Source organism: Onychostoma macrolepis, chromosome 13 (assembly GCF_012432095.1).
Source record: "Onychostoma macrolepis isolate SWU-2019 chromosome 13, ASM1243209v1, whole genome shotgun sequence".
NCBI classification, from domain to species: Eukaryota; Metazoa; Chordata; class Actinopteri; order Cypriniformes; family Cyprinidae; genus Onychostoma; species Onychostoma macrolepis.
In genome coordinates, this window is record NC_081167.1 from 10,854,133 (window position 1) to 10,866,995 (window position 12,863).

Genomic DNA, 12,863 nt, shown 5'->3' on the forward strand with positions numbered 1-12,863 from the left:
CTATCAAATTTTAAGATAAATCGCTATAAATATATTAAACCGCTCACCTTTTATATTTCCTGTTTGAGTACACCAGTAATCCATTGCACCATTTGTTCTTAAAGGAATAGTTCACCCAAAAATACAAATGTGCTGAACATTTTGAAGAAATAGTTTCATTGTCAGAATTATATTAGTTATTCTTAACTAATGGTAAAATGTTTCTGTTAAAAGACAATACTACATGATCATGAATAACATATGCAATTTTTATATGAAAATAACAGTAACTTGAAATTAATAAGTAAATACTGACAAACACGCACATGCAAAAAAAAATATTACATATTTATTATGACTCATTTTATTGACATGAACACAGAGGCGAGTTGTGTAGGTTGGGCTAGGGCTGAATTACTGCTAACAAAGTAAAATGTAAACAAGTGTATATGTCCACATTTTCATATACAGTGGTGTGAAAAAGTATTGGCCCCCTTCCTGATTTTTAATTTTTTTGCATATTTGTCACACTTAAAAGATTCAGATCATCAAACAAATTTTAATATTACACAAAGATAATGCAGTTTTTAAATGATTATTTCATTTATTAAGGGGAAAAAGCTGTCCAAACCTACCTGGCCCTGTGTGAAAAAGTGCTTGCCCCCTCCTATTAAATCATGAAAGAACTGTGATTAACCACATTATTTTAGAAAGCTGAGTTAAATTTCACTAGCCAAACCCAGGCCTGATTACTGCCAGACCTGTTGAATCAAGAAATCACTTAAATAGAACCTGTCTGACAAAGTGAAGCATGTTTAAAGAGCAACACATCATTCCGCGATCTTAAGAAATTCATAAACAGCTGAGAAACAAAGTAGTTTACATGTATCAGTCTGGAAAGGGTTATAAAGCCATTTCTGCAGCAAACCATGGTCAGAGCCATTATCCACAAATGGAGAAAACTTGGAACAGTGGTGAACCTTCCCAGGAGTGGCTGGCCTACCAAAATTACTCCAAGAGCACAAAGACGACTCATCCAGGAGGTCATAAAAGAACCCAGAACAACATCTAAAGAACTGCAGGCCTCACTTGCCTCAATTAAGGTCAGTGTTCATGATTCAACAATAAGAAAGAGACTGGGCAAAAACAGCATCCATGGGAGAGTTCCAAGGAAAAAGCCATTTCTGACCAAAAAGAACACAAAGGCTCGTCTCACATTTGCCAAAAAATATCTTGATTATCCCCAAGACTTTTGGGCAAATATTCTGTGGACTGATGCGTCAAAAGTTGAACTTTTTGGAAGGTGTGTGTCCCGTTACATCTGGCGTAAAACCAACACAGCATTTAATAAAAAGAACAACATACCAACAGTCAAACATGGTGGTGGTAGTGTGATGGTCTGAGGTTGCTTTGCAGCTTCAGAACCTGGATGACTTGCCATAATTGATGGAACCATGAATTCTGCACTATATCAGAAAATCCTGAAGGAGAATGTCTGGCCATCAGTTTGTGACCTCAAGCTCAAGCGCACTTGGGTTATGCAGCAGGACAATGATTCCAAACACAGCAGCAAGTCCACCTCTGAATGCCTCAAGAAAAACAAAATTAAGGTTTTGGAGTGGCCAAATCAAAGTCTGGACTTAAATCCAATTGAAATGCTGTGGCATGACCTTAAACAGTCCATTCATGCTCAAACCCTCCAATGTGGCTGAATTAAAACAATTCTGCAAAGAAGTGTGGGCCAAGATTCCTCCACAGCGATGTGAAAGACTCATTGCCAGTTATTGCAAACGCTTGATTGCAGTTGTTGCTGCAAAGGGTGGCACAACCAGTTATTAGGTTTAGGGGACAAGCACTTTTTCACACAGGGCCATGTGGGTTTGGATTTTGTTTTCCCTTCATAATAAAAAAACTTTATTTAAAAACTGCATGTTGTGTTTACTTGTGTTATCTTTGATTAATATTAATATTTAAATTAGTTTGATGATCTGAAACATTAAAGTGTGACAAACATGCAAAAAAAAAAAAAATCAGGAAGGGGGCCAACACTTTTTCACACCACTGTATGTCTAAAGACTGAAGTCAGGTAAATGAACTTATTGATGCAGTTGTTTTATTCCAACCATTACTCCTGGTTGGAGACTTCTGTAAATATTTCATTTATATGTAGAGCTATGTTTCAACTAAGTTTAACACAGCACAAAAATATGTAGTAGCGTGTAAGTTGTAACCTTGTAAGTTGCCCCTTTATATCAAAACTATAGGCTGAGATGTAACTTGTAAAGCTGGTCCCTGATGCACATTCTGAAGTTTGTGTATAAATACATACAAGATAAACACAAAATAAAGATTTAAAGATTATTTCATTCTTTTTATTAATTACAATCCCCATTTGACACAAACCCAAAGTTATACCTGGAAAAGCACTTTAGCCTGGCCCAAAACTGATAGTTTCTCTGGGTCCCATCAGTCTCAGGTAGTCCCTCATATACTAAGTGCACTGAAGATTGACTCTGAGGGTTTGGTATTTGCTGAATGTGTTGCTCACTTCTTGGTACCTGGTGATTTCCAGATTGTGTGTTGGTATATCCCCTTGTTTGTGTAGGTGGGGTGAATCGGGTAGACGGATGAATCATGTAGTTAGTATGTGGGTTGGCAAATTACCATTGTAAGACACAACGATTAGATCACTCTTGACTCTGCACTTCATGATTATAGCATTTAGTCAGATGGGAAACTGTCAGATTTTTCTATACCTCGCACGAAATGTGGGTTTCCATCTATTTTCAGCATTTTTTGAAAGAACCACACTGAAAGTGCCCGTTCTGCTGGATGCTGAGCAATACAGCCCACATCTAACCACACAGAGCAGGAGTCTGCTGCTCACCTCACATAGAGGTGAAGTGATTGTAGTGCTGAATCTAGGTTATTTAGATTGATACTGGAACTAGTGGGTGTTTGGTATGGTGATTATAAAAGATGCTACAAAGAAAACAAACAGTGAAAGTGAAAATGACTCATTTGACTTGCTGACTAATTGCTTTTGAATCTTAAGGTCTTCAAAGACACAGAAAGTCACATTTTGCACGTTATGTTTTTCACCCACACACAACTCTGAATAAATTTAAACAAAATATTCAGTTACTAATTTCTAGTTTACTACGTTAATGTTGCTTATCTGTTTCTTAGTGGACTAGGCATTGTTTAAGCACACCATTGTACATAATACATAGTGCTACAATACATGTGATTTACTTCTTGTAACTCAGCAGTTGCAGAGAAGGCATTTTGCCTCAAAGATGGAAGGCGTTGCTTGAGTTATTTAAAGAGATAAGAGGATTAATTCAGTTCTTTAGAAACATCATGTAGCATTAATCTAAGACACTTAACCCTGTAAAGTCTGACATGTAAAATAATAGTCATAAAACTAAAGTTATTTGAAATTTCAGTTCATTGAACATTTAAACAATTGTTTTTTGGGTTTTTTTTGTTTGTTTTTTTGAGTATCGTATTTGATATCAGACCTTCGTCAGACTATACTATGATTTAATGAGAATATGGGGCTTAAGGAGGAAAAAACGCCTCAGTTTTATTTAGCAGCTGAAACTGCACAAAAATAAGTAATGTTGTACAGTTGCTGATATTTACATCCAAAAAGTAAGATGAAATTCTGATAAATGTAATGTAACTCAAGGAGGTCTTTATAACAACATAACAGACTAATTACATATGCATAAAAATATTAGTTGTCACTATGTATCTCCAAAATGTATTTCTTAATACAATAATATTTAAATGCTTATTTTTATGAAGTTTTACTGTGGGAGACAAAACATAATGCAATATATGATACCCACATTTAAACATGAATAAAAATAAAATAAATATATATAATTTCATAGCGGAAAGACACATGTACCACAATCTGAAGGAGAACGTTTTCAAAATTACGTTAAAAAGCCTTTTACATGCTAAAAAGTATAAACTATTAGATGATAGGCATGTAGTAAATTGTCTACAACAGTTTGTTCATCAAAGTTTTGATCATGCCGATCATTTAGAGGCCTTCTTGTACCTTGAGAGTGTCCTGTTGGCATATTTTGAGTGTAGGCATAATAGTATTCATCACTTGCAAATAAATTGGTCAATGGAACTATGCATGAATTTAAGAAAATTAGAGAAATATATGGCTTTTAAAGACCGTAAAGTGAAATGACAACGGTCAACAGTGATTAGACATTCAAAAGATGAGAAGTGAAGGTTGCTTGCACATCTATAATTGACAAAGGTGTTCATTTTTGGATGAAGTGACTTTGTGCTGTGTTTAGGGCTGTAGATGTACAACATGGAAGGAGAATGTTTGATTTCCTGTGAGAGATTGTGATGATGCTGGTGATTTTTGATACTTTGCCATGAAGATCACAAGGCTGATATATTTTTCTGTTTGTGTATGTGTGAATATGTGTGTTTCCCAGATGCACTGATTGCTTTTTAATCTGATTTGGAACATAAACTACCCCCATTTCAACCCATAGTCCAAGGAAAACTGAAGTAATACCTGTTCACCAAACCTATAGTTTTGTCTGCATATTAAACTTGAACAGGAAGAACTATTTTAATGTTAAAAATTCATGTATCACCTTTACTAATTGCAATATGAAACAACATATTCCAGTGTCACATCAATGTGATGCTACCATAGCAACAAAACAGTGCACTGGAATAATGCCAAATGTGTTTATTAGTAAATGTGAATAATTAATAGACATTCCTGTGTGGGTGGATCTGCCTATCTGTTCATCTGTTAATTGGTTAATTGTTTTCTTTTAATGTGTTGTCAAAGGGCTGTTTAAACAGCCAAGTTTCTAACGATAAGAAAATTGCATTATTAGTGTGTGTGTGTGTGTGTGTGTGCTGTACTGTCGTGTGAAGTGTCTAGAAAAGCAATAATGCTGATGGAAGAAAGCTGACCTTCTTGTCCCAGCTCTGCCTTTGTCAGCATGTGTGAGTTTGTGTGTGTAGCTATTCGTGTGTGTTTACATGAAGAAAAAAAAAGGGAGTATCAGGAAATCCTCAATTTAATTTAGCAGGAAGCCCATTTGCATTGTGATCTAAGTTCAAACATAAAGTTTGTGTATTTGTGTTTGAAAATGAGAACTGTTCGTGTATATGTGAATGTAGAGGAGAGGGCACTTGGCAAACCCAACAGCGTCAGATCAATAAATCTATCCTTCAGCCTTCACTGACTGCTAGAAATATGAACATCGTTACATATGAAGGTTCACTTACAATTCCACCAATCCAAAGGACAGAGACATTTTTGGTGTAATATTTAAAAAATGCACATATATTTTTATGTAATAACTGAAAAATGTCCTGTATTAAAATGTGTATTTTGTCTAAAATAAAACCTCTTAAGAAATCAAAATCATTAATTTTAAATGGATAATTTTCCCTTGTTTCAAACATGAATATATATTTTGAAGATATTTATATATATTTTGAGTGTGCATCTTATTTTTTTCCATATAGTCCAGTCAGTGTTGTTAGGTTTGAGTATTTTGAGATGAAGATTTAATTTTATATATAGATTAGATTAGATTAGATTAGATTAGATTATTTGTTTTTTAAAAGATTAACTTTGTGACCATTAGATGATGGCAAAGGTAATCTAATTGTTAAAAATATAGGAAATAAGCATTCAAAATTAAATATCCAATATCATAAAATAAATAAATCTAACATCTGTATTTCTTGTGCATTGCTACAAAATGAATCATAAAATAGAGCCAATGTTAATATAATTTTGGTGTAGATACCTTGAGGCTCTCCTTTGAGCCGAACCTTATGATGTTTTTTTTTGGAGGATTCTATCCAGGATTTGTACTTTTAATCTAGTTGTGTCTTCCTAAGTTTAGCTTTGGTTTCGAGTGGAACTATATTTAAAAACATTAACATCATTGAATAAAGAATTTCTGAATTAAGTAGAAAAAAGTAAAGGTTTTTCTATGTACAAATGAAATAAAAATACAGCAAAAAAGATATGCAAGGTCAGCATTCATAGATGAAATGACTTAAATATATATTAAGCTTTTCTTGATGGCTGAAACTTTGATGCATTGTGCTGATCCCCTTTATTGTATTTCTCTTGTATAAAATACTGTTAAAAAGCAGGGGTCACCACACTCGGTCCTGGAGGGCCTGTGTCTTGCAGAGTTTAGCTCCAACTTGCCTCAACACACCTGCATGAAAGTTTCAAGTATACCTAGCAAGACCTTGATTAGTTGGTTTAGGCTTGTTTGATTAGGGTTGGAGCTAAACTCTGCAGGACAGCGGAACTCAAGGACCAAGTTTGGTGAGCCCTGCTATAAAGAGTTAGAAGATGTAGTTCCGCTTACTTTCATTTGTGCATCCCTTTAACACCGTTTTCGTAACTCATTATTGTTCATAGGTGGTACCGGCTGCATTCGAAAACTGGCAAAAAGGAGAAAGAACGAGGGGAGCTTCAGTTGACCGTGCAGTTCACTCGGCACAACCTGACGGCCAGCATGTACGACCTTTCCATGAAAGACAAACCTCGTTCTGCTTTCGATAAGCTCAGAGAACGCATGAGAGCTAAGAAGCGCTCTATTGAAGAAGATTCCTCTTCCGCCATCGTCCCTGGTGGATACGGAGCACTGGCACGCATGCGGGGGCGGCTGCCGAGCGATGGGGGCGGCGAGGAAGACTACGAGGATGATGAAGGCGGGGAGGCCCGCAGGAGTAAGATGAGAAGTTTTTTCCTACGTGGGAGGTTGAGGAAGTCTTCAGACACGCGTTCAAGCACGTCACTGGGCTCTGAGAGCAGTGAGTCTTCATCGCGGGGCGGCAGCCTCAGCCCGACGGCAGGTATCAGCGTGGTGGTCTCAGATCTGTCCAACTCTCCGAGTAACAGCAGCAACCTGACTGCAGACAGTCCAGGTATGCACAGCAAAATCTGGGTGTTTTTCTTTTTAAATAATATATTATTGTTTTTTAAATATTTATATTTTTATAATATATATTCCGGGTTCAGTACAAGTTAAACTCAATTGATATAAAAATGAATTTCCAACTGCTTTTCTTTCAAAACAATCAATAAATAAATAATAATAAAAAAGCTAAAATCTGGGTTACCGTGAGGGTTTTGCAATGGAAATGAATGGGGTCAGTCTTTAAACATTGGAATACTTTGTTTCAGTAATTGAGGAACAAAACAAAACTTATGTTAACATGATTTTAGTGTGGTAAAAATTTGCTCATTAACCTGTTAATTTTTACCACTTTGCTGTCAGCAAAATCATGTTAACATAAGTTTTGTTTTGTTCCTCAACTATTGAAACAAAGCATTCCAATGTTGTAAATCCTAAAACACTAAAATGATACACATAATACAAATAATACACATACTAAAGTGCCCATAATATTCTTATTCAAGTGGATAATTTTATTTTTGGAGTCTGCTAGAACATATTTACATGATTTAAAGTTCGAGAAACAGATTAAATCCTTCATTTTCTTCAAAAAACCCCCCAAAAACAAACAAAAATAATAATAAATAAATAATCAAGGTTACAGTGGATTCAGTATTATGTCTCAAGTGCCACTGACTGAACTTAAATTGTATTGAACCCAGAAAATTCCTTAAGTCGGCATGAAAGGGAGATTCAGCCCTTCAGTTTTTATTATTATAATTTTTTTAACGTAATCATTTTTTATCAAAATGTTATAACTCGACCTTTCAGTGACACTACATACCTCTCTCTGGTGACATATACTGTTCTCTCCAGTTATTTAGTCTACTTAAACTCCACCACTTTCCTACAAGCTCGAATTCAGATCTGCCTCCATCCAATCAACAACTGATGCACAGAAACAAGTCCCCACACTACATTTTTTATTATATGATAGTTTGTTTCACTCAGATATATGTTAAAATATGGAACAAAAAATGTAGGTATACAGTAGATGGACAACCGAAATGCCTATTACTGCCGCGTATACCGCCACCGCAGGGCCACGGCGTTAACTGCAAGTCAGTCGCATGTTAAAGTCGGTCACGAAACTACCGCCAGGTGGCGCAAAGAGACAGATTGCAAACTGACTGTAATTACGATATTTTGTTTTGTAACGATGTTCAAATAACAAAATAAAACATCAATAACATTATAATATAACATTATAACATCCTCAAATTTACAGTGAGGGTTAATTTCAAAATGTGGGATCGTTCTAGACTACTAGCCTGACTATGTCAGACTTCGTACTTCCGCTCAATTTCAGTTCGCTTCTGTACTCAGTCTGATATAGCAAACCAGCTCCCAGATTATCTCCGGCTCCGCACCAGCCGTCCAACCAACAAACAGAGGGCGGGCTGATGGTATTTCGCTCTATGGTTTTGTTTTCGCCGCATACCTGTGTTTACAGCGGAAGTTTGAGCCGGCGCATAACGTACGTCATAATCAAACGTTATGTGATTGGCTTATGGGTACACCAGTGATTTTAAACTTAAGACAAGCGCCAACCCCCGAAACAAATAAAATAATATAAAATGAACTTGAACAAAATAATCTGTGGGAAATCAAAATTAATGGGCTAAAACTGCGACATGAAAAACGCCTAGAAATACTACCAAAAGTAGGATATTAACTTGGAATGTTTAGATTACGTTTAAGGAGGTGTGCATTATGCCATAAAAAAAATAAAACGATTGGAAAGGTGGCTTATTGTTGAGTGTTATAGGCTAGCTAGGCCAACACATATTTTGGCACTCACATTAATGTCACAATGAAAGGCTTGAACCTTACATTTAATAATTCTCTGATGTATTTCAGCAGGTCACACACTTATTTGTTATCTGGCCTTTTTTAACACATTTGTTCCATTATATAGAGCCCATGACATGCTGAAAATTATGGACATGAATTACACATCGTCTGGAGGGGAGCATATGTTGCTCTAAAACCTTTATATACCTTTCAGCATTCATAGTGCCTTCCAAAACAGGCAAGCTGCCCATACCTTATGCACTTATGCACCCCCACACAATCAGAGATGCTGGTTTTTGAACTGAACGCTGATGACATGCTGGAAGATCTCCCTCCTCTTTAGCCCGGAGGACATGGCGTCTGTGATTTCCAACAAGAATGTCAAATTTGGACTCGTCTGACCATAGAACACGCCTTTCCACTTTGAAACAATCCATTTTAAATGAGCCTTGGCCCACAGGACACAACGGTGCTTCTGGGCCATGTTCACATATGGCTTCCTTTTTGCATGATAGAGCTTTAGTTGGTATCTGCAGATGGCACGGCGGACTGTGTTTACTGACAGTGGTTTCTTGAAGTATTCCTGGGCCCATTTAGTAATGTCAATGACAGAATCATGCCGATGAGTGATGCAGTGTCGTCTGAGGGCCTGAAGACCACGGGCATCCAACAAAGGTCTTCAGCCTTGTCCATTACGCACAGAGATTTCTCCAGTTTCTCTGAATCTTTTGATGATGTTATGCACTGTAGATGAGACTTACAAAGCCTTTGCAATTTGATGTTGTTTTTAAAGTATTCCACAATCTTTTTACGCACTCTTTCACAGATTGGCTGGCCACTGCTCCGGGTTGGGTGTGTGTGTGTTTGTTCACTACTCGCTGCTGTATGTGTGCACTTGGATGGGTTAAATGCAGAACACAAATCCCGAGTATGGGTCACCATATTTGGCCACACTTCCTTTTCCTTTTCCTTTTCCTTTTCCTTTTCCTTTTCCTTTTCCTTCCTTCCTTCCTTCCTTCCTTCCTTCCTTCCCTTCCCTTCCTTCCTTCCTTCCTTCCTTCCTTCCTTCCTTCCTTCCTTCCTTCCTTCCTTCCTTCCTTCCTTCCTTCCTTCCTTCCTTCCTTCCTTCCTTCCTTCCTTCCTTCCTTCCTTCCTTCCTTCCTTCCTTCCTTCCTTCCTTCCTTCCTTCCCTTCCCTTCCTTCCTTCCTTCCTTCCTTCCTTCCTTCCTTCCCTTCCCTTCCTTCCTTCCTTCCTTCCTTCCTTCCTTCCTTCCTTCCTTCCTTCCTTCCCTTCCCTTCCTTCCCTTCCCTTCCTGAATCTTTTCAAAATTTCTTGCTTTTTTTTATCCCCCTTGCCAACTTTTTTGAGACCTGTAGCAGGCATCAAATTTGAAATGAGCTCATTTAGTGGATAAAAGTGTACAATTTCTCCGTTTAAACATTTATGTTCTGTATGTTCTATTGTGAATAAAATATTGGCTCATGTGATTTTAAAGTCTTTGTTTTCATTTTATTCAAATTTAAAAAACGACCCAACATTTCTGGAATTCGGGTTGTACATTGTACTTTTTGATGTAAGTACATTGTAGTTAAGGCCACCTAATATAAAGTGGGACCAACGTCTGTTGTTTCTTTTATTACATCACAAATTTAAGAAAACAACAATGTTCTTTCTCTTTCAGAAAACACAGTGGCTCCCTCACCACAGGTGTCTCCTGTCAGACATGTGATGTATGACATCAGCTTACCAGTGCCTCATTCTGTGACGTCAGAGAACGACACGCCTATTCTGCTTCCTTCGGTGTGGGTGAACGGGAATCCGGTGGAAACGTCTCCTCTTACTCACCACCCACCATCACTCGTACTACAGCAACCTCAACCAGAGTCAACCAAACCAGTAACTCAGTCAGGTCAACCACAGGCAACCACTCTGCCAGCCAAGCCCCAGAAAACCCAGTCAACTCAGTCGAAATCCCAAGAGACACAGCTACCCAAGTCCCAGTCAAAGCCAAGGCCCGAGCCCCTGCTCCCAGCCCTCGGGGTGCTTCAGAAGGGCTCTCTCTCCCTCTCTCTGCAGAACCTCTCTAGCCGTGGGGAAGACAAGCAGAGCGGTGGCCCTGTGGATGGCCGTCGCTGGTCCTTTGATAAACCCGGAGAGGAAGAAAAAGCCGCCATCGTAGCAGCATTAGAGCAAGCTGGAAGAGTTACAGATGAGGTGGAGATGGAAACAGTGATACCTGCTGGAGAGACAGAGACTCAGAGCAAGAAAAGGAGGGGCCTGTTCTCACATGGGAAAGGTGATTCGGCTGGGAAAGGACCAATCGCGAGCAAAGAGGAAGCAGAACGTGCTCAACCACTTGTAGAAGTCAAACATAAAGGATGGTTCAGCTCCAAGGACTCACACAGTAAACCCAGGTAAACTTATCTTTGCCGATTTTATGATAGAAATGCTAAATAGAAGCGTGTGTGTGTGTGTTTTTGGTTCAGTGAGAGTGAACATTGTGACATGCAGCTATAGATCTGGTTTCTGCATCTGCATTGCAGAGGGAGGTGTTGCCTGGAAACCTGAACTCTTGAGTTGTTTCCTTTAACTTTCTCTTTCTCTCTCTCTCCCTCTCTCTTTCACACTTGTTCTCCTTCAATACCAAGATTTGATTTCTCCATTTTAATCAGCAAGTGCTATTTTTGCATTGAAGACAGATGGATCTGAATGTGTGTGGGAGTGTTTGTGTTCGCTATGAATGGGAGGAGTCACTCAGTTTAATTCTGTCACTGACCTAAACCAGTATAACTGCATTCTTGTTTCTGTTGTAGGTGTGTATGCTGTCCATTGTTTGGTAAATATTTTCTTTTTTCATGGGTGATGGTAGATCACACTCTGTTCGTTTTTTCCCAGAGCTTTGGTTTGGGTTTTTGTAAAGCAGGGAAACTCCTCTTCATGCTGCGTCAACTGATACGTGCACACACATGATCATAAACAGATACATGACCCTCTAGGATTTTGCAAATTCATCAAATCCCTGTGTTAATTGCGAGAGCTTACAATTAAGTCACATCTTCAATTTATCGTCCAAAAACGTAAACGTGAGGGGGAAAAAGAAAGCGATATTAGCTAATTAAGATCTGTGAATTCTAAGCGTATAGAATTAAGTTTCCTGCTGATGTCTTGGAGCAAATTCCACAGTGAGCATCATTATGTTGTACTCACTCTGTAGGGCACTTGAAGTGAGATTACTCAGAAGAGAGCAGCATTACAGCTCATATCTGCACATTTGGTACGTCACTGACACTTTATTTTAAATCCTATTAGTCAAAAACAGGCGAATACAACTTCTGCTTCCAGTATTGCCCTTTTGTGTCTTGGGATTTGAAATGAGTAAAACCTCAAACTTTAAAATTTTCTTCCTAAAACCGTGTTATCATAAACTGCAAAGTTCTTCATCGGAATGACCATCTTCTGTATATTTCACTAATGGCCTTAAGAAAGGGCTCTTTTTGGCAGTATTTAGTTGCTTACATTTGTTTGTAATGACCCTACAAAATGCACCATATTTGCGTCTGTCAAAGACGCAAAAATACCTTTTGGAATTTGCTTCTTGATAACTTTAAGATTAAAATTAAATGCTAAAACCATGATTTATGGTAGGATTACACAGCAAAACACAAAAATTCTGGAAATAGCAGAGCTATTCAATCATTTGCGTCCCTCGAAATCCTGATGGAAGTGAGACAAATGTGTTTCACAAATAGACCAAAGAGAATATAATCTATACTGATCGAGTTATTCACCTGTGAAATGTCCCATAACAGGCTAAATCTTTATGACTAATGACCTATTAAATGGATACAGATTAAGCCTTGCCCTAGCATAAAAACAGATTTATTTTGACAATCACCATTTACAATGCCGTTTAGCTCACAACTATTGTTAATCTTTTCCCAAGCAACTGGCTTCTAGCATGTTTTTATTATCTCTGCGACATCCAGTTCAAATGATTTCATAGAAATGTCATTGAAGTTCAGCTACTGGAACATGTCAAATACCCCAACCAGTCACATGCTCTTATGTTTACTTGCTTGAGGCAAAAAGTGATTTTG

General features: G+C 37.8%; 1 protein-coding gene across 5 annotated transcripts in view; it reads left to right on the forward strand.

Annotated features, from left to right (window-relative positions):
• Positions 1–12,863, forward strand: part of rab11fip5a (RAB11 family interacting protein 5a (class I)) — a 28,151-nt gene that overhangs the window by 7,096 nt on the left and 8,192 nt on the right. For 4 of the 5 annotated variants that reach the window (XR_009274016.1, XM_058796462.1, XM_058796460.1 and 1 more), the window contains exons 2-3: positions 6,431–6,939; positions 10,448–11,180. Coding sequence is in view for 4 of the 5 variants with exons in the window: in XM_058796460.1 (XP_058652443.1) it covers positions 6,431–6,939; positions 10,448–11,180 (1,242 nt within the window). In the remaining variant the exon portion in view is untranslated. The remainder of the gene's footprint in view (positions 1–6,430; positions 6,940–10,447; positions 11,181–12,863) is intronic. The other variant, XM_058796463.1, reaches the window with a different exon arrangement.